A 25,578-nucleotide genomic window follows, 5' to 3' on the forward strand; every position below is an offset into this window, starting at 1 on the left:
TGGTCCCAGCTGGCCTGACGACAGGCAGACAAAGGGAAAGGAGGAGGGGGAGAGCCTGGGTGGGCTTCTGCAGTCACCCAGGCCCCCCCTGGGGACTGATCAAAGGATGCACCACCAGACCCCTGTCAAGCCACCGAGAGGCAAGTCACCACTCACTTGGCCCAGGGGAATCAGAATCACTGATTCTCTAGGCAGAGGAGGGGTGAATCCAATGTCCAACCTCCTTAACTACAGCCTCTACCCCGCAAAGTAGCCATCCATACTATGCTTAAAACACCTGCAGTAAAAAGTTGATAGTTTTGAAGCTGGGTGATGGGTATGTGTCAGTTCATAAGGCTGTTCTCCCTATTTTTATGTCTATGTCGAACTTTCTATAATTAAAAAAAAAATTTTTTTTAACACTTGCCATAACAGGAGCTCACAACTTCCTACAAGAGCCTAATCCTTCCTTGGGCATTCTGTTGGGAAATTCCTCCCTTCATTGAGCTAGTGTGTCCTCCTGTGACTCTGGTCCTCCCGGGAGACTTTCAAAGTTCAGTGTCTGAAGTCAGACAGACTTGAGTTCAAAAGCTGGAGTCACGGGACTTCCTTGGTGGCGCAGTGGTTAAGAATCTGCCTGCCAATGCAGGGGACACGGGTTCAAGCCCTGCTCTGGGAAGATCCCACATGCTACGGAGTAACTAAGCCCGCGAGCCACAACTACTGAGCCTGCGTGCTGCAACTACTGAAGCCCGTGCTCCTAGAGCCCGTGCTCCGCAACAAGAGAAGTCCCTGCTTGCCGCAACCAGAGAAAGCCCACACGCAGCAACAAAGACCCAACGCAGCCAAAAATAAAAATTAATTAATTAATTAAAAAAGAGAAAAGCTGGAGTTGCTACTTACTGCCACATGACCCTGAGCATATTATTTTATCCTCTCTGAACCTCCGGGTCTCATGGGAGAGTAATGTAACCTACGTCATAAGGGTGTTGGGAAAATTCAATGAGATCACACAGGTAACATACTTAGCTCAGCACCTGGCATGCAAAGTGCTCACTGCTGTTTTGCTGGCTTAATACTCCTCCTAGAGGCTAAACAGAACAGGCCACCCACCTCTGCACTGTGGCAGACCTCCTGAAAGAAGACGACCAACTAAATGATGCTTAGCACCTGTGCCCATGAAAAGGATGTGCCCTGGAATTGAAAAATCACAAATATCTGTGATTATGTTAAACAACAAAAACTATGCCTAAATTCAGAAGAGTTTCCTCTGTGTCTTGGAATCTACAGCTACACTAATCTCTTGGTTGTTGGCACTGATGCTCCAAGACACTGGCACAAAGAAAGAGAAGGCTGTGGAAAATCCACTCCACTGAATCCAACAGAGAATCAGAGAGAACTCACTCTTCTCTCTCTCCCTGTTCATGAATAATGTGTGAGTGGACAGTTCACTTCATTACATCCTTTGAACAGGACAGGATGTACACAAAATGCAAGAGGCAGCAGAATAACCTGACCCTTCACAGAGAGCCCTTGGCAGCCCTTTTCTGGTTCCAGGTGAGGCAGGAGATAGATGGGCCCCAGGCTGAGCAGCTGGAGTCTGTCCCCTGCCGACAGATACTCCAAGATGAAGGTAATAGAGGAGCGAAGAAGAGTTGAGGGCTGCCCAGATAAAAGATAAAGAGACCACATATTCCTCATTCTCGAGATCAAGGAGCCCTTCCCAACTACACATGCACAGAAAGGCTCCTCGGGGGTCAAAAAGGGAAGGGGTGCCACTCCATAGTAGGTGACGTCAACCTACCCATAGGCCTCTTTGCTAGAATCCATCTTGGCTAAGAGATGTGCACACACACAGAGGAGGACCCTGAGATAAACCAAATACGGACTGAGAGCCAGGCAAAGCAAGATGATTGGCCAAGAGAAACTCAAAAGAAATGCCCCATATAAGTGATTCAAACTACCACGAGGGCGTGAGCCTCTGAGAGCCTCTGTCCCTCTGAGCCTGCCTGTGTGTCTATCCGCACGTACCCTTTTTCCTCCTAATAAACACTTTACTTGTTTCACTTCTTTCTGTCTCTTTGTGGAAATTCATTTCTACAAAGCCGATGGGCTAGAGCCTTATCACTGGCCGCTGGTCCCTGGTGGTCTAGTGGCTGGGATTCAGCACTCTCACTGCTACAGCCTGACTTCAGTCTCTGGCCAGGGGAACCAAAATCCTGCTTCAAGCCGCTGCAGGCCGAGGCCACCTGAGATCACAGGGTGACTGTTAACAGCACGTGATCACCCCCAAGCTCAGCATACCTTGGCCTGTTTTCCAGAACATGACTCCGTGCATCTGTCCTGACACTCCGATGCCACAGACCTTGCAGAGCTGCTGCCGGGGAAGGGCAGCAAGGCACTCGTGGAGGGCCTGGATGATTCTCCTCACATCCTGCTCCTGCCCCTGGAAACAGAACAGGATACGTTGGACAGAGGTACACACACAGGCAGGGGAAGGAGGGCAGAGGCGTCAGGGGCTTCCTGGGTGGTGGCTGCCCACCTAATTCCACCGAGGGCACTTCCAGGACCTGCTGAGGGGCCCCAGGGAGGGGATGTGGGCCTGAGGGTTCTCCACCGCCTCCAGTGGGGCCTGGAGTAGGAATGTGGTGGGCGAGGTCCCACTTCTCCCATTCACAGATGAGGCGCCACTGTGGGTTAAGTTCAGCCAATGGCCCGGGCTCTGCCTCCTTCTGTGGAAGAGTCTGAGCTGAGAAAAGCACTGCCCTGCCCTACAGGTGCTTACTGTCCAGCAGGACAGGAAAACACGAGACCATGCTGCAAGGAGAAATAAGGCAAAGGTCTTTGGCAAGGCACATGGAGCATTGGGGTAGAAGAAGGATGGAACCCAGCAGGGAGGAAGCCAGCAGGATAGGTGTAGGCAAGAAAGGCTTCTCGGACTAAAGCACCTGAGGACCAGCCCTAGGGTTTGCTTCAGTTCATCCATCTGGCAAACATTTCCTGAATGCCCTGAGGGCTTGCATTTGTTCCGGGGGCAGTGCAGGCACCCCCCTCCTTGGAGTTAACCCTTCGTTTGTCAGCCTGCTGGCCTTGGGCTGTGGCAGTTCTTGGCTCCAAACAAACATGATGGAAGGAGTAGAAAGAAGAAAGGTGAGGAGGGGTAGGGTTGGGGAAGGAGAGGAGAGGGAGCACAGAGCATTTTGTTGAGGAGGCAACCCTACATCCTAACAAGACTCTTTATGCAGGAGAGACTACAGTAGAACTGAGCGGGCAGTAAAAGATGGGGCAGAGAGGAGATGCATGGCTATGCATGATCGATCCCCCAGGAGGGAAGAAATAAGACAGCGGGCAAAGGAAGAAGGAAGCAGGGAAGAGGCATTTGTTTACACCTGCCCTGTCCAACACGCCAGTCATCAGCTACACACAGCTAGTCTGAATTGAAATCTACATACCAGATTTCAGATTTAGTACGAAAAAAAAGCACAATATCTCATAATCATAATTCTATATTGATTATTACATATGGAAATGATATGTTTGGATCCATTGGGTTAAAAAAATAAGCAATGAAAATTAATTTTACGGTTCCTTTTTACTGTTTTTTGATATGGCTACCAGGAAGTTGAAAATTACACGTGTGGCTCACATTTCCACTGGACAGTGCTGGTTTAAAGAGTTCCCACGTGCCATGAACCCAGATGGAACATGAATGCAGGACTGTTTAAAATGGACCTAGGGTGGGTGAGCTGTGTAGGTAAGGACAGTGGGGGAGTGAAACAGGCCAGAAGGGAGTGAAGACAAGGAGGCACTCAGTGTGTGAGGAGTTTTAGTGGTGAGTGTGATGGGGGAGCAATTCTTGGACAGACAATGGATACACCCACAGTGTCACAGGAAAGGCGCTGCCCCCATTCCTTGATTCAGAATATCAAGTGGTCTACATTCAGATCAAACGCTAGAAATTCAGATTTGAAAAAAGAATTTAGGAACTCGTTCAACCCTCCTCCCCCACACCCCTTTTTACAGATGGGGAAACTGAGGCTCAGAGAGGTAAAATTCATAACACAGAAAGGGTCACAGAGCTTCCCTCAAAAATCTTGATATTTTAAAGCTGCAAAGAGCTGAAAGTCTGACCTTCCACATAGCTGCCAAACTTGACTGTGGAGTACACAATGCTTCTAAAGAGTGAGAAATATGGACATGAGGAAAGAACAGAGCCACCAGGTGTTTCTATATATCAGTAGTGCTTACCCCAGGGGTGATTTTTGTCCCCTAGGGGGCATTTGGCAATATGGAGACATTTTTGGGTGTCTCAGCTGGGGAGGAGGGTTCTACTGGCATGCAGTGGGTTAGAGGCCAGGGATGTTGCTGAACATCCTACAACGCACAGGACGGCAGCCCACAACAAAGAATCATCCAACCTCCAAATATCAACAGTGCCAAGGTGAAGAAATCCTGCTATAGGGGAAATTACAACAAGGCTGTTGTCCCAGAGCACAACACACATGTGGAGGATGCAAGGGGGGCTATTACTGGCCTCCCCTAAACCCCTCCTTAGGCAGTGGTGGAGCACTGAGCGTGCCTGTAAACACAGAACACTGTGCTGGACACTGGGGGAAGTGGGGAAAGTAGTTTTCAAGAAGTGGCCCTATTTCAAGAGAAAAGGGCTCTGCCTAAAACCCACCCCTGTAATCCCAGCTCTGCTGCTTACCCCCACAGGGTCAGAGCTGACTTTGCCTCCACTTCATGGTCCATGAAGTGAGATAATCATTCTAAAATGTCCTGATGCCCCAACCAAACTAATTTTGAAAGGCTCTATGAAAATGAGAAGTGCTCCTGAAATCTTTATCCTCTGAAATGCTTCTGAGCAAGATGGACTCTGAACCCTAAAGGACTGAGTCCAGGTATGTGGCAAGAGCTTGTGAAAAACAAAGCTATTGGGAGTGGGGTTTGGTTCAGAAAATCGAGGTCTGTGGCTGGAAGGGGCCATAGAGGTCATCTATTTCAATTATAAGAACAAGCTGAGATCCGATCCAGGAAAAAAAAGTCATGAAGATACACAGAAAGTTCCTTGATATTAATTTCTATTATCAATGAACTGAACATAGAGCTACCTTTCTCAGGGAATTAATGGAATCCATCTCTGAGGATTGACATCCTTTCTGAACCCACAACTTGCAATTGAGCCCACTGTGGTGAAATTCTCCATTTCTATCTTGTAGCTTTCACAAAACACTAGTTTCGTGTAGAATTATCAATCTGACCTTTTTCTAACATTTTAATTGAGGTATCTCTCAATGTCTATCTGTCCTGACGTCTTTCTTCCAAGGTGTCTCAGCCCTTGGGGCCAGGGGACTTTTGCTGTCCAAGTGTTTGAGTTCCTCCACCCACAATCCACTCCTGCGGGATGAGAGAGGGGCAGGTTACGCTGGATTTTGCGTCTGATTTCTCAAGGAAAACCCAGACACCGCCCTAGGGAACAAGTTGAATCCTGAATTTGAGGACACCTGCAGATGTGAGGAGCAGAGAGCCGCAAGAATGAGAAGGCGGCCTGAGATCGCTCCATATGCAGGAGAGCAATTTCCTGCAGGTCAGGATACAGAAAGTGGAGGGCAGAGAGCACGGGGATATAGCGCCAAGGTCAAGGCTCCCAAAGAAGGCCAGAGAGTGGGGAGATCGGTGCCAGCAGGTGGGAAAGCTCCTAGGAGGAGATCTATCGGATCGAGGGAGTTGCAGCGGGCAGGCAGAGATCAGGCAGGCTGGAGCAGTCAGGGAGACTTCTTTGAGGAGGAAGAGGGTGTCTGGAGGCTCCTGGAGGCGGCGAGGCTCCAGGGCACTGCCTCACCTGGGGCCCCGCCGCCGCGCTCTGGGCCGCCGTCTCGGCCCGCGCAGGCCGGGCACAGCTCGCCAGTACCACGAACCCGGAAGGGTCGCCGCGCGCGGCCTCCACCAGGGCCGCCTTCACAGACGTGGTGCCCAGGTCGATGCCGAGAGTGACAGACCGTGCAGCCATGACAGCGATTGAGTCTGGGGCCGGGGCGCCCCTTCCAGCACACTTCACCCGGGACAGAGGCGCCGAGGCGGGGCCTCGCCTGCCAATCTTTCCAGCCACGCCCAACACGACGAATTCTCGTCTTCCCATTGGTTGAGGAAGGCCGAGTCCCGCGCACCTCGAGCGACGGCCCCCGGCTATAGGCGGAGCCGCGGTGGAAGGCGGAACCTACAGGCCCCGCCCCGCAGGGCAGGGTTTGCGATGTGGCCCGAGGCTTCGGCCTTGCTCACCAAAGTACCAATACCCCGAGTCTCGCTGAGGGATGCGAGAGCTTCTGTGACCCTAATAGTGACTTAACCCTCCCACATATCCGAGCCCCCATGCCTGCCAAGTTGCCTGAGACCCTCCGCTCCTCCCCAGCCCCAAACTGTCTTGCTGAGACGCGGGAAAACTACAGCTCCCAGGGTGCATCGCGCCGAGACCTGTACGCCGCGGATCAGGTGGCTCGAGTCAGGTGACTTCTGGTCCGCCCCACATTAAGTGAAGCCGGCCGGAGGAAGGTGGTACAGTCCGAAGCGGCTCCTGCGTTCCGTCTGGTCGGTCCCCTGAGCCTAGAGGACCTCAGGTGAGAGCCGACGCGGCTCCGACAGCCTCCCGCCTCATTTCCCAGGCGGACCCCCTGAGGCCTAGAGACTGGCACGGCAAGTCAGTTCGGCCGCCGGCCGCGCATCCAGCCTCCCTCAGCCGCGCCAGGGTTCCTTCCCCGGCCACTGGTCCCGGCCTCGAGGCACCGGACAGCCCCCGGGTTGAAGGGCTCGGGTGGTAGTGAGTGGAGGCAGGGGACACCGGGCTGCCGAGGTGGTGTGGGAGGCTCTATTCCAGTGCAAGTTAGCGTCCCTTCCCCGCTTTCTGCTTAGTTGCTGCCTGAATCTGGGTCGCAGAGTTTGCAGATGGCTTGGCAGAGGGGAGACACTGAGAGGACCACGTCAGGAACTCCTTTTGGGGTGCTGAGCGCCGGGCTGGGCTACGGGGGAGTGGGCAGGACGAGACCCGGCCCCTCCCTCCGGGCCTTTCAAGCTGGAGGAAGGGAGGACTACTGGGGCCTGCCTTTTTCAACAATGTTGAGGAAAATTACAACCTAGGCTTCGTGAGAGCCTGCTGAGTGCCCTAGGCAACAGTTGTATTTCCTTTACATCATTGTTTCTCCACCTTTCTCTCTTACCAACCCCTTCCCCTTGAAATTTTAATACTGCTGATAAAAGGACCACAAATCCTGCTTAACGTGTCATTTCATTTAGGTCCTATGATTTAGTTCCCACTCTCCCTGTTTTCACTTTAGGAAATTGGAGCTTGAGGAGGTTAAGCAGCACCCCAGAGTCACACAGCTAATAAATGGGGAGCTCAGGTTCAAACCTGTGCAGTCACTCTCCAGGGCACACATTCCTTGCCACTATCTGTTTTACTTCTCCAAGAGAAGAAGATCCAGGGAGTTCCAGGTTGTACAACGGGTGACAGGATTAACTGGATACCTGACCAAGTGGAGCTACCACAGGAAACCCCTGACCCCAGGTTGCCCCTGGGAGGGGATTGGGAGTGGGAGGCTTCTCGAAGCAGGTGGCGTCTGAGTGAGGCCGAGAGTATATCAATAGAACTTACACAGGAAGAGCAGCATACCAGACAGAGCCTACTGTGGTGAAATTCTCCACTTCTACCTCGTAGCATTCACAAAACACTAGTTTTTGTGTATAATTATAATTTTTAATATTTTATTTATTTATGCATGCATGCATGCATGCTGTGCCAGGTCTTAGTTGTGGCACGCGGGATCTTTAGTTGCGGCATGTGGACTGTTAGTTGCAGCGTGCATGCGGAATCTAGTTCCCCTGCCAGGGATCAAACCCGGGCCCCCTGCATTGGGAGTGCGCAGTCTTACCCATTGGACCACTAGGGAAGTCCCTGTGTATAATTTTAACCTGATCTTTTTGAAACATTGTAATCGAGCACATATCTCTCAAGTTCATTATATCTGTCGTAATGTCGTTCCTCCAAAGTGTGTCAGCGTCTGGGACCAGGGAACTTCTGCTGTCCAAGAGTTTGAGTTCCTCAGTCTACATTCCAATCTCGTGGAATGAGAGAGGAGCCGGTTAGGCCTGATTCTGCGCCTGAGTTCTCAAGGAAAACCCAGACTCTGCCCTGGGGAACAAAGTGAATCCTGAGCTTGAGGACATCAGCAAGTGTGAAGAGCAGAGAGTGGCAAGAATGAGAGGGGGGTCATTCCACGTACACAGGAGAGCAATTTCCCGCAGGTCAGGGTACAGAAAGCAGAGGGGCAGAGAGCACAGGGGTACAGCGCCAAGGGCAAGGCCCCCAGAGGAGGCCAGAGAGTGGGGAGATGGGTGCCGGCAGGTGGGAAAGCTCCTGAGATAAGACCCAGTGATCGGGGGAGCTGCAGCAGGCGGAGAGGCCCCTGGAGGAGACGGAGGGGCAGTGGAGGTCAGGCAGGCTGAAGCAGTCAGGGAGACTTTTTTGAGGAAGGGGAGTATCAGGAGGGTTCTTGAGGCCTTTTGGGGAAACTGAAACCAGAGCGGGGGCAGGGATGTTTCCACACAGACCTCATGGCTCTCCAACAGTTTGCAGGAATCCCCAGAGGCTGTCACAGGTGGTGGGGCAGAGCACTGTACACTGAAGCAGCATGTGGAAACCAAGTTACAGATATTTACGCTCACCTGCCCCATCCTGACCCTTGGTTCACCTGTTGTGTGTGGGGGTTATGGGTACGCAGCAACCCATCTCCTTCACTTAACCAATGAGCTGCTACGGGGCTGATCTGGGGCTTGTCCCACACTGGGTCCCCTTTGTGAATGATCCCTGCTGGTCCCAGAGAAGTGACACTTGTCAAACAAAAAAGTCCTAATCAAGGGTCGGTTGGTGGCATTAACCCATAGACGCTTATCCCAGGACAGGAAATGAAGTTAATTTCCTTAAGGTTTATAGGTTCACGAAGTCAAATATCTGACCACAGTTTTAATATCTTCTGGAAAAAAGAACCCCCAGCCAATAAGGTTGCATTCTTTCTTTCTGTTTACTAGGTTGCACAAAGCAGTTGAAGAGGGAAAAATTCAGCATTTGTCCACTTCCTCAGGGTGGGACCTTACACAACCCACTTAGCCTCTCTGAGCCCATTTCCCCACATGTCAAAGAAAGATAAGTCCTCCCTGGGGTCCCCTTCTCCAAGCTGGTGATACAAAGCCCATTGAAGTCACAGGTGTGAAGTGAAAGTCCCTTATGAACTGTCTGTGCCATGGTTCCAGGTGGCTTATTGTCCTCTTGTTGCTGAGCTAATCCAACTTTAACCTGAACTTCTCTTGCTGTTTGTTTTTCTTCCTAGTTCACTGAAATCGAGGAACATGATAAGGAGGTGGCTGGTTATTTTTATCCTTTTTCCCCTGAAGCTCATAGAGAAATGTGGTAAGTTTAGAAATGGATAAAGAGGGAAATGGAGTAAGTAGCCTGACTTGTTTGCCGCCACAAGTTCAGGACCATCCAGATTGCATGTGTCTGCCTGCCCCTTGGCTAGGTGGGTACCCAGTGAGTGGAGCAGACCGAGGTCTGGAGTCGAGGAGTTTTACAGGGAGCCAGATGGTTCCACAGATAATTAGCCTTCTGCCCCGGGGCCCCTGTTCCCTTTTCTGTATCACCAACATCAAACTGTGGAGCTCCGAAAATCTGGGATAATATCTGTAGAGAAGAGCTTGTGTTCCCACCCTGTGGACCTCACGGAGGGAGTTATGGGTCCTGGGAGATGCTGCAGAAGCAGGTGAGGTGGTCACCTCGTTGCACCTGGTTCCGCCAAGCCGTAGGCACCTGCGGAGCCTGCCCGGCTTCCCCTGGTACGATGAGAAAGCTCTGCCCTTAGACAGGGACCGAGGAAGCAGGGTGAAGCAGGGCTAGGGCCCTCACAGAATTCAGGCTGCTTGTCGAAAAACACGTCAGCGTTTGTGCATCCTTGTGAGGCTTGACCTTCAGAGCAGGGCCCTCAGAGGCCTATATCATTCCATCAATTCTCCACTGCCCAAACATTGCTGAAATTCCTTCCACGAAAAGCTGTGTAGAGCCTCCAAGGACACCAGGCCCATTATTTTGATCATCTGGCTGTTGTCAAAAATCAAATACATCTTGGGAATTCCCTGGCAGTCCAGTGGTTAAGACTTGGTGCTTTCACTGCTTTCACTGGCCCAGGTTCAATCCCCGGTCAGGGAACTAAGATCCCACAAGCCTTGCAGCGCAGCCAAAAACAAATCAAATACATCTTAAAACCCCCAACTAAAGTTTCCAAATTAACCTTATACAAACTATGCAAACCCTTGCCAAAGCTTCCCAAGAGCCACGCTCAGTGGGTGCACTGCTCCAGTTATTTGGCCTCTTGAGTCTCTGAGAAAACACGGGTCATCTGATCAGCTCTTCCAAGTTTGTTGAACAATCAGTCATGTCACCTTGTAGTCACACCTTGTGGGTAAGCAATTTTCGAGAAAGAAGAGGTTTCTTCCAAGAAAGAAAGAACACCGTGGAGTCCGGTGTTCTTCCGTACGAATGCCAGAGCCCCACTCCAGACCTGCCGGATCATATTGTCTGGGATTAAGGCCCAAAAGTGTGTACACTTGGCCCGCTTTAAATAAAGCTCTATTAGTCATGCTAATGCATTGCCCTAGGAAAGAAGAACAAATCCAACTGCCACCACTCGATTATACAGAGGGCTGACTTAGGCCCAGAGAGGGCAGAAGTCTCTCCCAAAGTCACACAGCTACAAAGTAACAAGGATGGGACCCGAATAGGACCCCTGCTCCATTGTATCACTTTGCCCTTCTTCCTGAATGTCATAAGAGAATAGTCGGAGCCACCATAAAATCAAGTAACTGGAATTAGGTTTCTGACCTCATTGTGCTGTGCCTGTCTTGTCTCTGCTTTCGGGAGTGGTAATAGAGGACCAATGATGAGATCATTTGCCTTCAGAGTTTTTTGCCCCTGACTTCTTTGGGGGGAATCTTGAGGTGCTGCCACCTAGTGGCAAGGACTTGCGCTCTGGACCAGGCCAGCCTAGGTTTAAATCTTGCCTCTACCGTTTCTGAGCTGTGTGAGCAGGACACTTGTCCTCATGGGATTCTCCACTTTCTTCTATCCAAAATAGGGATCACGTTGCCCGTCTCTCACTGTTGCAGTAATTAGAGAATGGGAGTTCACAGTACAGCAGAGTGGCTGGTGTGGGGTGGGAGGCATAGTGGGAGATGTGCCAATAAGGATTAGTTTTTAAAATGCAAAGACTCTCCTTGGGGGAACCTTCAGGTAGTCTCACCAAAACTCATTTGGTTATTCGGATGTGGTGTCCAGAGACTCCTGCCCTGGGGCAAACTTTAAAACATGCTTTCCCAGGATATGATATGATGCCAGCTTCCTAACTGCCTCCCGTCTTGGGCTAAAAAATGTCCTGCAGGGTTTACACGGTGATAAGAATAGTCACCAGCAATTATTTCGCACTCAAGCTGTGTGGAAATTGCATCACAGACTTCACCACGCTTTATCTTCACAGTGCCCCTGGGAGGGAGGTAGTGCTGTGCTCTCCATCTCACAGGTGAGGAAGTGGAGGCTCAGTGAGGTTAAGTACCTTACTCTCGGTCACACAGCTGCTGAGTGCTGCCATCTTCCTTGGGGCTAAGTGAGGGGAAGTGGTTGAACGGCTGACCTGGTTCTCTGAGAGCTCACAACCTCCTCTTTTGAAATGCAAAGTCTGGAAGAGTCAAGGCCATGCGGATCTCCCACTGACCCTGACCGCAGTCCCAGCAGAGCCCCAGGGACCCAGAACGTGGGTGGCTACCTGGCATCACTTTCAGTAGCCCTGTCCTGGGCGGGGTCTTGCTTATCTGATGTGGTCCTCAGGCTCTAGGTAGAAAGGAATAGCAGGGACCTTTAAGTCCTCCTACCTCAGCTGTGCAGCCCAGAACAGAGCCTCGGGCTGGTATGAGAGGGGTGAGTGTGAACAAGGAGGGGCAGAGCTGCCTCCAGGCCCCAAGGATACACCTAAGGAGGGGGTGGAGGGCGGGGACCATCCTCCTCTGCTCTGAGCAGCTTGGCCTCCCAAGGGCCAGGGTGGGGACTGCAACGGACTGTGGGAATCAGCTTGGAGACTCGCAGGCACCTGCAGGCCAGCCTGGACAAGGCGGCTCAGGTAGGGTCTGAGGTCCCCGGTCACAGAGCCAGGCCCCGGAGTGCAAGTTTCAGGCTGGCAGGTTCCCTTGGAGGAGATGAGGTTACTCTCCGCGCCCCCCTCCCCTCCCCCGCTCCCGCCGAGGTGTCCGGACAGAGGAAGAGAAACTGCTAGGGAGGAGTACTGAGAAGGGGCTCAGACAGTGGAGGTTGAATTAGGGAACTTTTAAGTTTCCTTCCAACCTGAGCATCTAAAATTTCAGTTCTTCGTCTCTGCCTTTGAGGGGTCTGGGGAGACCTGGAGGGAGAAGGAGACCTGGGCCCCACCTGTAGCCCCTACCCTGACAAGGACCATCTTCATCAAACTGAGCACCTGCTTTCCCCTGTGGACCCCCTTCCCAGCCCAGTCTAGATTCATGATCACACCTTATGCTGCAAAGGCCCTCAGGTGAGGGAGGTGAAGTAGATGCGTGCCTGGGGCATTGAGAACACCTGGGGCGCGGGGGCCGCCCAGAGAACACAGGAAGAGGTCAGAGAGAAGCTAACTCACTCCTGGTCTGTGGCCAAGTTGCCCTGGAGTGTTTGGCTTCCCAAACCTTCCTCCCTCACCCCCGAGGCCTATCTGTCTACCTCCTGCGTTAGCATCTTAATGCCAAGAAGAAATCTGCAATAGTGAAACTGTGTACTGTTCACCAGTCTCTCCCGAGTCCCCAGCAGAGTCAGCCTCCGGAAGGGGATCAATGAATGGGGTGAGCTGGGTTTGTACAGGAGCCCAAAGGCAGTTCTTTAGAAACAGGTTAGCTGGGCCCCAGGTGTCTCTCTGAGACTACAGGAAGGGACAGGACCGGTTCTGCAGGGCCAGTTTAGCTCCATGAACAGAGGAAACCATTGTGCTTTCCATCTGAAGAGGTGGTTTAAGCCCACGTGTTCCAGTCCCAGATTGTGGCTTGATTTCCTTTGGGCCAGTTAGGCCAAAAACTGGGACCAGGTTTTGGGCTCCATGGTTTCTATTTCTGGGTGACTCCTACAGACCCTCAGAGCTCATCGGTGGGGGAGGAGGAAGCTACAGCATCTCCTGCTCAGGCCTGTGTCTCCCTCTGTTTCTGGCAGCAGGAGGGGAAAGAGCATAACAAGGGCATTTCCAGGCCCGTCACTCACTCAGCCCCTCAGAATCTCAGAGTCTTTGCCTAGGGAATAGAGGTGGTTATAAATCAGACTTCACAAGTTCAAGTGTCAGGGGCCCTCCACCCAGCGTCTCAGTGGGCCTGAGTTCTCTGACCTCACGACTCATGCCACTGATTTGGGTCGTTCCAGAGTCCACGGTCAACTTCTCTGTTCCTCCCACCGTGAAGCTGGAAAATGGAAGCTCCACCAATGTCAGCATCTCCCTCCCGTAAGTTCCCAGGCCCAGCTTTGTCCTCAGCTCGTTTGCCCCACAGCTGGGTCAGGGCTGACCCCCGGCTCAAGTCTGTTCATATTTTAAGTGTGATGCCCTTGCCTCTTCACTTTAAGACAAGCCAGGGAAAGAAAGGCAGCGGCCCTAGGCTGCAGACCGAGGTCCCAAAGCCTCTCTCTCCCCAACCACTGAATCCTTGCTTCCAGTGGGAGGAGGATGACACGTGAGCCTTTTCCCCAGCTGAGAAGAGTCCTTGAGTGACCAGCAGTTGATGCCAGACTTCCAAGTGGTCCTTTCCAAGGTTCGAAGTATTTGAAGAGAGCCCTGAAGGTTGGGGCCAAGGAGCGAAGTCGCTTGGCAGTGCTTCTGAGATCACATCCAACTGCATTGGGTGGATCCCACTGTGCAGCCCTCCTGCTCAGCCTTGTCTGAGAGTCTCTCTAGCTGCTCTCTGCTGGTTCCCGCACGAGGGCGCCGACCTAGTCCAGACCGTGCCAGAGAGCCTACCTCCTCTGTATCCTTCCCTGCTTTGCCCAACTCTTGCCTCCCAGCCATGAGGATTCCCCAAGATGAAGATCTGGAACGCTGTTATTTTCTTCTCTTTACCCTTCTCCCTTTTCCTCACCTCTCCTGGGATGTCTGATCTCAAACCAAAGCTTTGGGACCAAGACTCCCTAACAGACCCGCATTCCATCCCCAGATCCTGCCACTTCTGCACATCGACACCTTGTAAATCTGACACATCACCCCCTCAGCACAACTCTCCCCTCTGCAGAATCCTTAAGCGGCTTTCCACTGCCTTCCAAATTAACTCCAGGCCTCTAAGCCCAGACTTGAGGTCCCTGTGGGCTGCTCCCACTCAGACATATCTCACTGCTTTCTGGGGGTGCTGCTCCCTGCTACCTGACCCTTCTCAGAAGCCTTTCCCACCAGAGCAGATGCTATGGTCCTGTCGGCCTCTGGACACCTCATGTGGCATTCACAGCCAGTTTCCCACCTCGTGTTCTCACTGGTCACAGGGACCCCACCTCTCAACCCCCCAGGGCCAAGCACATAGCAGTGCCTCACCCTAATTGCTTGAGAAATGAGAGGCCTGCTGTGAAATCCAGAGGGCTGGTTGAGATCTCACAGAGTACAACTTCTCAGCAGTAACCAGACTCTTGTTCTCCACAGGCGTCCTTTAAATGCAACCTTGGTGATCACTTTTGAAATCACATTTCGTTCAAAAAACGTTACTATCCTTCAGCTCCCTGATGAAGTAAGTAATGAATCATAACTGATGGGCAGAAAATTACTGGATAACAAAACACATTTTAACTAAGTGCTTGTGTAAATAGGCCACCTTGTTTTTATACCGTGGGCTGCCCCTCTCCTATTATTCTAGAAATCTCAGATTTGGGCTTTGTTAGTCTCTTTGAGGATGGACATTTTATGCTATGTAGATGGAATTAGGAAGGTGATGGTAAGAAATCTGAGGCAGAAATGGTTCTGAGAATGTAGAAGAAATTCTTAATATGATTTTTTAAGACATTGCTGCTCAAAGAGCGTCCACGGACTAGAAGCATTGTCTCTGCTTTAAAATCTTTTCTTTTTAATTGAAGTATAGTTGATTTACAATGTTATATTAGTTTCAGGTGTACAGCAAAGTGATTCAGTTATACATACACATATGTATATATATTTTTTTATGTATACTTTTTCAGATTCTTTTCCCTTATAGGTTATTACAAAATATTGAACGTAATTCCCTGTGTTACACAGTAGGTCCTTGTTGGTTATCTATTTTATATATAATAGTGTGTATATGTTAATCCCAAACTCCTAATTTATCCCTCCCCGCTAAAACTTTTTAGAAATGCCCTATCCCAGACCTACTGATTAAAAATCTGCATATAAGCAAGATTCCCCAGATGATTTGGGTCCACATTAAAGTTTGCAAAGCACTGTTCTGAGATCCCATTGGATGAGTGTTATTTCCAAAAACCAGTGCCAGAGGCTGTCTGATATAATAGTGATGACTATTTATAGTCTTTATACATTTATCTGTTAATACATACCCTGCTTCCACCTTACCAAGGTTTTGAGCCAATTACCAATCAACCTGATTTTAAAACAAATCAGTAGGGGGAAAAAATAAACCAGACAAGATGAACACAGGGATGAAATTGATAGCAGTGAGGTTCAGCATGAGGCCCTGTGTGGTCGTAGAAATGAGCTGCAAATCAGCTCTGAGCCCTCTAGCAAGCAAACAGTATTGACTCATGATCAGTTAAAGAGCGTCTACCTAAAGGACCTGAGTGAGAGGGGAGTCTCATCTCATAGACAGGGCCATTTCCCACAACTTCCCCCTCCTGCCCCGGGGTGTGAGGCCTGCTGCAGGGTAAGAAAAGCCGTTGGTTCTAAGAGCAGGTTGTGGTACTTAGCCCTCAGAGGTCTGGCTTGATCCACAGATCAAATTTAGACTCTGAGGAATGGACGCTGATCACTTAGTTTAAGGGCCAAACATCTAAGGGAAAGATTAATCTTTTAAAAATAAGTGAAAGTCAAGCATAACATTAAGCCAAAAAAAAAAAAAAAAGCCTGGACTGTATGATTCTTTGTGTGTAAAGTGCAAACACAGACAAAGCAAATCTATGGTGTTAGAAGAGTGGTTTCCCAACTGGTTTGCAAGGCAGAAATAGAGACACACATGTAGAGAATAAACATATGGACACCAAGGGGGGAAAGCGGGGGCGGGGGTGGGGGGATGAATTGGGATTGACATGTACACACTAATATGTATAAGATAGATAACTAATAAGAACCTGCTGTACAAATAAATAAATAAATAAAATACTCCTATAGTAAAAAAAAAAAAAAAAAAAAGTAGTTTCCTTTTGGGATCAGCGGTGACCAAAAGGGAACAGAACACGGCTTCTGGGGTCTGGAAATGTTCCATTTCTTGATCTGGGTGCTGGGTGCACTTTTCTGCACATATGTTATAGTTCAATTTTTTTTTTAAGAATTTTATTTAATTTTATTTATTTATTTATTTATTTTTGGCTGCGTTGGGTCTTCGTTGCTGTGCACGGGCTTTCCCTAGTTGTGGCAAGCGGGGGCTACTCTTCGTTGTGGTGTGCGGGCTTCTCATTGCGGTGGCTTCTCTTGTTGTGGAGAACGGGCTCTAGGCACACGGGCTTCAGTAGTTGTGGCGCGCGGGCTCTAGAGCGCAGGCTCAGTACCTGCGGTGAACGGGCTTAGTTGCTCCATGGCATGTGGGATCTTCCCGGACCAGGGTTCGAACCCATGTCTCCCGCGTTAGCAGGTTCTTAACCACTGTGCCACCAGGAAAGTCCCTAGTTCAGTTTTTTTATTTTTATTTTTTTTAGCTTAATGGCAGATCCGTTTGTAGAATGACCTATCTGGGCACCAACCCACTTTTCCAGGCTCATGCCTCCCTGACCCATCCCTTTCTCTAACTACTCCTGTCTACTCCCTGTGCCTTTGGAAACCACTGGGTAGAACTTGGGGGTCAGGCAGGCAGTCTAGGAGCCTGTCCTGTGAGCCACATGTGAGGTACATCACCCCGACACATCTCAGTTTCCTCATCTGTGGACAGAAGGTTAATAATGTCTCCTTGACAGGGCTGTGAGGATTAAAAGCACTAGCAAGTATGAAATGTCTAGGATTGCAGGTGGCACATAGAAAGAAAGCACTCAGAAAAAAGATAGCAATACATTTTGCTGTGGACCTAAAACTGCTCTAAAAGATAAAGTTTATTGATTAAAAAAATTAAAAGCAGGACTTCCCTGGTGGAGCAGTGGTTAGGAATCCGCCTGCCAATGCAGGGGACACGGGTTCGAGCCCTGGTCCAGGAAGATCCCACATGCCACAGAGCAGCTAAGCCCATGCACCACAGCTACTGAGCCTGCACGCCTAGAACCCGTGCTCTGCAACAAGAGAAGCCACCACAATGAGAAGCCCATCGACACAACTAGAGAAAGCCCACGTGCAGCAACGAAGACCCAACGCAGCCAAAACTAAAAATTAATACAAAAATTAAAAGCAATTGTTATGATTTCATTCTGCCTTGTATCAGTTAATTTCCAATTGGAAGATTTTCCTCTTACCTAGTTCTAGAAGGGACCTGGTGGCCACTTAGAAATATGCAAACAACAGTTGCCAGGAAAATCTGCTAAAAATAAGAACAAATGAGGATGGGAAAGTAAAAGAGCCAAGAGTAGTACGTGTCATGAAGATGTAGCTCACAAGACATTGGCCACGAATTGGATCCCAGGCTTTGCAGCAGCCACTTAACACCATTTCAATTGTCCTGCCAAAGCCCCCTGATTTCTGGGGATAAGAGCAGAAAGACAGTGTTCAAGGGTCCCTGAAGAAGCCACTGCAGTCCAGTGAGCCGCATCCTCACGGTGCCCACAACATGGGTGGAAGGCAGGGCCTGAAGCATCATCCAGGGAACAAAGAGATGGGGGCAGGGGCACAGTGTGGTTCAGTGAAGGTATAACCCGCTCCCTGCCACACTTGGGATTTGAGAGCGTCAGGAAGCATGATTGGGAGGTCAGAAGTTGCAGGTAGGCCTCCACGTACTGTTTCCTGGAGCAGAGCTTTCGATGAAATTGGGCAGAAATGAGGGTAAGGATGTTCTCACTGCCGGGCGTCTGGTGTGTGCACCTCTTCTGTTTTGTCGCTTGGCAGCTAGGCTGGGCGTGGGGCAGACATCCCTCTGTGGATCTGGAAGAGCAGTCCGTAGTAACGGAAGTAGAGGTAATAGCAGTCATCGTAGGGTAGTAGTGATGGTAAACACTTCACAGCTTGCTGCGTGTCAGGCTCGGTGCCGTAAGCTTTATGGACGTTATGTCGTTCAGAGCAACCCTGTAAGGTAGACACTTGTGTTATCCCCTTTTACAGATAAGCAAACCAAGATCGGAGCTCAAATAACTTGCCTGAGATCGAATGGCTAGTGAGATGAAGAGGGCCCTCCCACCATCCCTCAGAGATAAGCCAGGGGAGGGCCTGAGGGCAGGGCCCTCCTGCTCAGAAAGTCTGACACTGATGTGTGGGGGTTCCAGCTGGCTGATTAGTCCAACATTTCTCCCTCCTGTTAGGAAGCTCCTAGAAGGCAGGGGCTGTGTGTGACCTGTCCCTCCATTCCCTAGTGCATGGCCTGGAGCTGGGGTCCCAGTAACTACGGGGTGCTGGACCTGATTCAGTTTTCCTAACAGGTTGTGGTCCCTCCCGGCGTGACAAATTCCTCTTTTCAAGTGACGTCTCAAAATGTTGGACAAGTTACCACTTATCTGCACGGAAATCACTCCAACCAGACCAGGTAGGCTGGCCTCCGCCCATGTGGGCCCTAAATGATGAGAAGGGGGATGGTGCTGGCACGTGGGGTTTCCTCCAGAAGTCCAGCCCCAGCTCATCCCGGTCCCCACATTCTCTCCAGCCCAAGGATACGCTTCTCCGTGATCCACAGCAATGTCGTCAGCATCATAAACCAGGTGATCGGCTGGATCTACTTTGTGGCCTGGTCCATCTCCTTCTACCCGCAGGTGATCACCAACTGGAGGCGGAAAAGGTAACCTATGGAGCTTCACGTGCAGCTTCACCTGGGTCCAGTAGGACGGGCATTCCAACGAGGCTGTGGGCAGCCTGGGTTCTGACTTACCCCTCTGCTCTTCTTTCTTCCTGTCCTTTCTTAAAAGTGGTCTGATGTGAAAGTTCTAAGCGCCTGTGTAGGACTTGCAGTGCTGGGCATTTGGTCTCTTGTGCAATTCAGCCCCTCCCTGCAAAAGCAACAAAATGGGGCTTCTCGGTTGAAGCGGAGAAGGGGCTGGGTGGGAGGAGCCCACCTGAATCTGCTGTGCTCCTGGTCCACGCAGCCCTGGAGGAATTTGTGTCAAGTTGTGCCCCAGTGCAGGAGTTGGATCCTTCGGCCTCGGAGACGAAAGCTGGCCCACCTTGATTTTAAAGACAAGGGCCCAGGCTTCATGCACCAAGGACACCTAGGCCACCAAGGAACGTGGGCCTCTGTGGGGCTGCTGAGCTGGGAACCAGGGAGGGAGGCGCTTCCTCTCTGCAGGAAGCCTCCAGACAATCCCAGGAGGGTGGGGTTCGGTGGCACTGGGGGTGGCATGGAAGGGGACCTGAGGACTGTGCGCTCCTTGAGGGAGCCAGGCCCTCCTTCCTGTGTGCTGGGAGCTCTGTCCCCTCCAGCCCCCGGCGGCCCCCAGTCTCACCCCCTGCTCTGCTTTGTCTCCCCGTCCCCCCGCCCCCTCCTCAGTGTCGTGGGTCTGAGCTTTGACTTCGTGGCCCTGAACCTGATGGGCTTCGTGGCCTACAGCGTGTTCAACATCGGCCTCCTCTGGGTGCCCTCCATCAAGGTACGGCCCTGCTCGCCCCCGGAACCCAGGCAGAGCTGTCCGGTGGTCTGGCCACCCCTCACCCCCCAGCTTCTCCCCACTCCCAAACAGGAGCAGTTTCTCCTCAAATACCCCAATGGCGTGAACCCCGTGGACAGTAATGACGTCTTCTTCAGCCTGCACGCGGTCGCCCTCACCCTGGTTATCATGGTGCAGTGCTTCCTGTACGAGGTGAGCAGTGACCCTGGCACCCGCCGCAGCCTGCGCTGCCCAGGCCAACACCCAGCAGCACGTGCTGCCCATACCTGCCGTTTTACAGGAGACATGGAAACCCCCAGAAGGGAAATGTGTCCGTTCACTCACATCTGCTGGCCTATTATCCAGACCCCATGCTGGGCACAGGGAACACCCCGTAAGCCCAAGTCCTCAGGCCGCCCCAGGTCTGGGGTGAGGGACACAGAGGGAGGCAGTATGACCCAGCAGGCTGAGAGCTGAGCGGGCAGGGAGAGCACAGGCAGCTCGTGGGCCCCACGACTCAGCCAGGGAGGAGGGGGAAAGAGGGCACTGAGTTGTGGTCCGTGGGATGAATGAAGTTCCCATGGCGATGGGGAAGAGGGCCAGGTGGGGCACCCCAGCCGGCGGACAGAACTGTGAAGGCCAGGGAGCAGCGAGAGGGACCGTGAGCAGGTGGGGGTGGCCAGGGTGGCAGTGGAGGGAGCAGGAGAGGTCCTGGGGGGCTCTGGGGGCTGGGCTGAGGAGCCCGGGCCCAGCTGTGTTGCTGGAGGGCCGTCTGCTGTCTCAGCAGGGAAGGACGTCGTTCGTGAGTGCGTATTTCAGGGCATCGCTGATGCTACCGTTTCCTTTCACTTCCCTGTGGGTGCACCACTTCCTCTGGGGAGTTCTCTTCCCACACACCAGGCCAGCCAGAGCTTCTTGGCCCCCACCTTCACGAATCTTCTAGGTTTTCTTACCCTTTGCTGAGAAGGTTAGATGAGGGAGGGTTGCTTTTGGGAAAGAGATTCCAGAGCCAATCAGGCTCCCTCGGGTCGTGGAAGGAGCCTGGGCCGAGATGAGGTGCCATGCCTCCAGCGTGATGGGGGCCATGTCCCCAGCACCCTTCACTCCTGGTGGGCTCTGAGGGACCCCGCTCTGCAACATGGGAACAAGAAGCAAACAGGCTCTTCAAGTCCAAGAGGATGGAACCAGAGACCCTGATAGTGACAAGGTGCGGTTGGTGCTGGGCTCTCTGCACCCCACCCACCCCTTCCCCTTCCCCGTCTCATCCTCAGCGAGGCAACCAGCGGGTGTCCTGGCTGGCCATCAGCTTCCTCGTGCTCTCCTGGCTCTTCACACTCATCGCCCTGATCATGGCCGCAGTCAGGGCCACCACGTGGCTGCAATTTCTCTTCTGCTTCTCCTACATCAAGCTGGCGGTGACGCTGGTCAAGTATTTTCCACAGGTACCTCCAGGGTCTGCCCGCCTTTTCCACAGGTACCACCAGGGTCTGGCCGTTAGCATGAGAGGGATGAGACACAGACCCTGGACCCGGCTCCCTTGGGGCAGCTTCTGGCCAGGGTGAGATGTGGATGGAAAGCTACAGGGAGGAGGCCGGCAAGCCCAGCAGGAGGGGGGCCTCACGGAAAACCGGCTGTGACCACTACCTGCTCTTCCCAGGGGCTGGGAATCCCACAGGGAAGTCAGTGGCCGCTTCTCTGACTCACACTCAGCTCTGAGAGTCAAGGGTCGTGCAGGTCACTCCCATCTCTCTCCAGCCCCACCTTTCTAATGACTTAAGCTTTGCCCCCCACCCTACCACTGCCACCCGTTATCACCAACTGATGACCCTGACGAGCCACAGCAGGAAGATGAGGTGGGAGGGGGGAGCCCACCACCATTCAGGGTCCTCGTTGTGAGCCCTCAGCACCCTCCCTCGAGTACTCAAACAGTCCTATTCAGAGCTGGGTCAGACACAGCTTAATAGTCAAACACAGCTTGCCCCGCAGGCGGAATGGCCTGGGAGAGGGTCAGGTGTAGAAGAACTGCCAACTGCAGGCTGCATCTAGGCCCTCGCGTTTAACTCGCCTTCCCAGCACAGGGAACCTTGTGTTGCATGGGCCCAGGAAGGAGAGCATTTTGGCCAGAGTCAGGGCCAGTACTCTGGAGGGCATGGAGACAGAGCCATCCGCTTAAGGATGAGCAGGACTCGGTTCTGTGGACAAGAGAGAAGGGGCGCCCCAGGCCGGGGCAGCCTGCACAAAGGCACAGGCAGAGAAGACCTTGCCGGCCGAGCACTGTGCAGCCAGGAAGGCGGGGCCAGGTCCCGGGGTGCTTGGGAAGGCGGCTTCAGAGTCGGGGGGAGGCTTTGGGGGAAGTGGGGCCTCAGTCCCTGAGCGTGGGAAGGCTCGGGCCTGGGAAACCTGGGAGGCAGGAGCCCCAGTTCGAGATGTTTGGAACCGTCCAGAACTGGAGAGGTGGCAGCAAATACAGAAGAGGGTGGGAGAGGGCAAAGAAGGGGAACTGACAGGTGGCTAACTGGGAGAGGACCACTACAGAGGCCAAGCCGTCCCCCCAGGTGGTGGGAAGGGAGGTCAACGGTCAGAGAAGCCCAGAGGGCACTGGCAGCAGGAAGAGGGGCGATGTGCAAGTGGGCTGAACCTGGGAAGCCCGAGGTGGAGGCCCCAGAGCCCAACCAGGGCTGAGGAGGGAGTTAAGTCCACTCTGCAGATGGGGAGACTAAGGCTGGGAGAACTCAAGTAACTCTCCCAGGGTAACATAGCTCCTCCGATGGTGGAGCTGGGATTCCAAACCAGGCCATCGGACTCCCAGGCCATGTTCATAAGCACAACATGAATTCAGTCCAGGCTGAGTTTGGGGAGATTCTCCATTTGAAGGTGAGTAGAAAACTCAGAGTTGCTGGAAAGCCAGGATAGGGAGGGCTGAAGAGGATGGAGGGCAGCAGCTCCCCATCCCTCTGCCGGGGTTGGGAGGTGCGAGGGAAGGAGGAGGAGGGCTCTGCACCCCAGGACCCGCCCAGACCGTGCCCTCAGCCACCCCAGGACCCGCCCACACCGTGCCCTCAGCCGAGGCTTGTCGGAGCCCAGAGGTCATTGTGTTTTTGGAGCTGAGGTCCAAGCGCATGAGTGGGAGGAATGAGAGCCGCTCTTGTTTGGAGCGGTGGTCACGAGGTGCAGGAGGCCGCCACTCAGCCCCCTCACCGCCCTCCGTCTGTCTGGCCCAGGCCTACTTGAACTTTTACTACAAAAGCACCGAGGGCTGGAGCATTGGCAACGTGCTTCTGGACTTCACTGGGGGCAGCTTCAGCCTCCTGCAGATGTTCCTCCAGTCCTACAACAACGGTGAGTCAGCCGGCAGGCCCGCCCACTTGGCGGGCTAGAGGCACAGGGCGGGGCCGGGCTTCCCGGAAACCACCCCTTCCCGACTCGGGGAATCCTAGCCAGTCCCAGCCCCCAAGGTGAGGCTCACCTCGGGGCTTTGGCAGCTAGAGGATTTGTGGTTTCCTGGGCAGATGAGCACCCCCGTCCCCCCGCAGCCCCACGTGCTCCAGCTGCTTCAGGAGCTGCCAACCTAAAACCAAAACCAATCCCATCCCTTCTGGCTGCTAACAGACCAGTGGACGCTGATCTTTGGAGACCCGACCAAGTTTGGCCTCGGCATCTTCTCCATCTTCTTCGATGTTGTCTTCTTCATTCAGCATTTCTGCTTGTACAGAAAGAAACCAGGGTATGACCAGCTGAACTAGCTCCTAGGGACCCAGCGGAAACAGCCCAGGCCCTGGGCCCTGGTGGGCAAGTTTCCACCAGGAAGGCTGAAGAAGCCGTCTGGAGTGCCGGGCTGGCTCCATGTGGAGAAGCGCTCTCTTCCTCAGGCCCAACTCCTTAAACTTGAACCAGCCTGCCTTCGTCCAGGACTCTTCCAGGCCAGGGAGGAACCTACCTCTGGGATAGGCACCTGACTGTGTGCAGAGATGAACGGCCAGGCCACTGGCGGCCCCTCCCAGACTCCCCAGAGGTCTCAGCCCCTCCCAGGCCTTGCTGGCCAGGCATCTGGCCCTCCCGCATCTTGATGCTGCATCTCTATTTCCTTCAAGGCTTTGGGCAGCACACAGGGCTTCTGGCAGCCGTCCCAGGCAGGATTGAGCACTGAGCTTGGAGCCAAAGGCCTCGCCCCAAGCAACCAGTGTTTCTGGGAGCAGCGTGAAGGACTGACCTTGCAGCTGGGAGAGCCAAGGGCGCTTTGCTGCCACTGCTGTGTTCAAAGACCAAGCAGCCAGGTGCCGTGGCCAATAGACCCAAGGTGCTGGTGCTGGTGGCAGGGGGACTAGGACTTTGGGGTTAGGCCTTGGGGTCCCTCCTCTGAAGGCTGCATTCTCTGAGCGCTCACTGTCCTGACACTCATTATACGTAAATCCACTTCCACGACTGCAATCACAGGTGGCCCAGGCCAGGCTGTGGTAAAGAAACAGTATTTCTGAGCCTTGAGGTACCCAACAGATTGGTTCAGAACCCGGCTCACATCCAACACTCTCTGGATCCTTATCACACTGACGACCCTTTTGGATTTTTCATAGGGATGTTTTGGAAGTGAGTGGCTTACTTTCTTCTGCTTCTGCCTATCTCCACTTACCCATAGTCAGGCCCCAAGCCCCTCCAACTGCTCCTTACCCTGCGTCTGGAGTACAGGACACACACACACACACCAGTCTGTGCCTTAGATGCCTGTTAGACTTGCCAGGTGGTGAAAACAGCTCCCCTGATGGGGAGGGCAGGCCCCCTTCCCTCACTTTCCCCAGACCCCTACCTGAGACTCACCAATTTGTGACTGTTCAGGAGCCTCAGATAAGGACTTAAGACCACCTCACACAATCCTCGTGGGCCCAACCTGATCCCAAAGCCCCTCCTTTCCCACACCAAGCAGTTGTCCTTCCTTTGGAGGAGGGGAGGGAAGGGGAGGGTCCCAGGACGTGCCTTGTACATGCCATGAGCTTGTCAATCCACTGTCATAGTTAACCACGAGATCAACATGAGGGGCCTCTGTCCTTAATTAAACCTGATTCATTTCCTTTGCACACTTGAGCATTTGCCAGATGCAGGAGGCAGGGGTGTTGGCTTCAGAACCAAGTCCTTGGGGCTTAGGGAGACAGCCTCAGTCACTCGTGTAAGGAAATGCGTGGGATTTCGAAGTTCGCTGATTCCAAGGTGGCTGTGTGCCGACCCGGCATTTCATCAGGGGAGCTCTGTTGGGTGGCACAAGATGCCTACCTGCTCAGGGCCAGGTAGGTCCCACAGGGACCCTGTCTGTGTTACCAAGGGCATGGCACTCAGGCTGTGGTGGTGAGTACGGGTTGGATGAGGTCTTTAAGGGCAGGTGGGGGAAGGGTGGGGGAGGAAGTCTTCCAGATCCTCTAGCCAGGTGTAAGTATCAAAAAACTTAGGATCTTGTTTCCCTAAAGCAGAAAACTGCAGCTTGACCGAGCCCACACGCCTGTTTTATTTGGGCCACCCAGTCTGTGATTGGGTACCACACTTTAAAGATGGGAGATTGCAAAAATTTGCCTTGGCAGTGCTAGGTGGGTCCATGAGTGGCAACAATTCCCAGAGCTGGTAATGCAGCCAGTGCTGGGCCAAGCAAAGGCCTC

General features: G+C 52.7%; 2 protein-coding genes across 3 annotated transcripts in view; one reads left to right on the forward strand and one right to left on the reverse strand.

Moving 5' to 3' along the window:
- Positions 1 to 6,083, reverse strand: part of SHPK (sedoheptulokinase) — a 20,048-nt gene extending 13,965 nt beyond the window's left edge. The window contains exons 1-2 of the mRNA XM_059908829.1: positions 5,822 to 6,083; positions 2,284 to 2,425 (exon numbers count right to left, since the gene is read on the reverse strand). Coding sequence (XP_059764812.1) covers positions 2,284 to 2,425; positions 5,822 to 5,989 — 310 coding nt within the window. The 5' untranslated portion in view covers positions 5,990 to 6,083. The remainder of the gene's footprint in view (positions 1 to 2,283; positions 2,426 to 5,821) is intronic.
- Positions 2,345 to 25,008, forward strand: CTNS (cystinosin, lysosomal cystine transporter). 2 transcript variants are annotated; one of them, XM_059908830.1, is made up of 12 exons: positions 2,345 to 2,456; positions 6,389 to 6,593; positions 9,357 to 9,436; positions 13,481 to 13,559; positions 14,736 to 14,820; positions 18,785 to 18,888; positions 19,006 to 19,137; positions 19,843 to 19,942; positions 20,033 to 20,152; positions 21,211 to 21,381; positions 23,161 to 23,278; positions 23,549 to 25,008. In XM_059908830.1, the coding sequence occupies exons 3-12, from the start codon at positions 9,376 to 9,378 to the stop codon at positions 23,680 to 23,682; spliced, it is 1,104 nt and encodes a 367-aa protein (XP_059764813.1). In that variant the 5' UTR covers positions 2,345 to 2,456; positions 6,389 to 6,593; positions 9,357 to 9,375; the 3' UTR covers positions 23,683 to 25,008. The 2 variants fall into 2 exon arrangements, with proteins under 2 accessions (XP_059764813.1, XP_059764814.1); XM_059908831.1 differs by lacking the exons at positions 2,345 to 2,456; positions 6,389 to 6,593; positions 13,481 to 13,559 and having other exon boundaries at positions 9,361 to 9,436.
- Positions 25,009 to 25,578: the final 570 nt, after the last annotated feature.

Source organism: Balaenoptera ricei, chromosome 20, assembly GCF_028023285.1.
Source record: "Balaenoptera ricei isolate mBalRic1 chromosome 20, mBalRic1.hap2, whole genome shotgun sequence".
Classification (NCBI taxonomy): domain Eukaryota; kingdom Metazoa; phylum Chordata; class Mammalia; order Artiodactyla; family Balaenopteridae; genus Balaenoptera; species Balaenoptera ricei.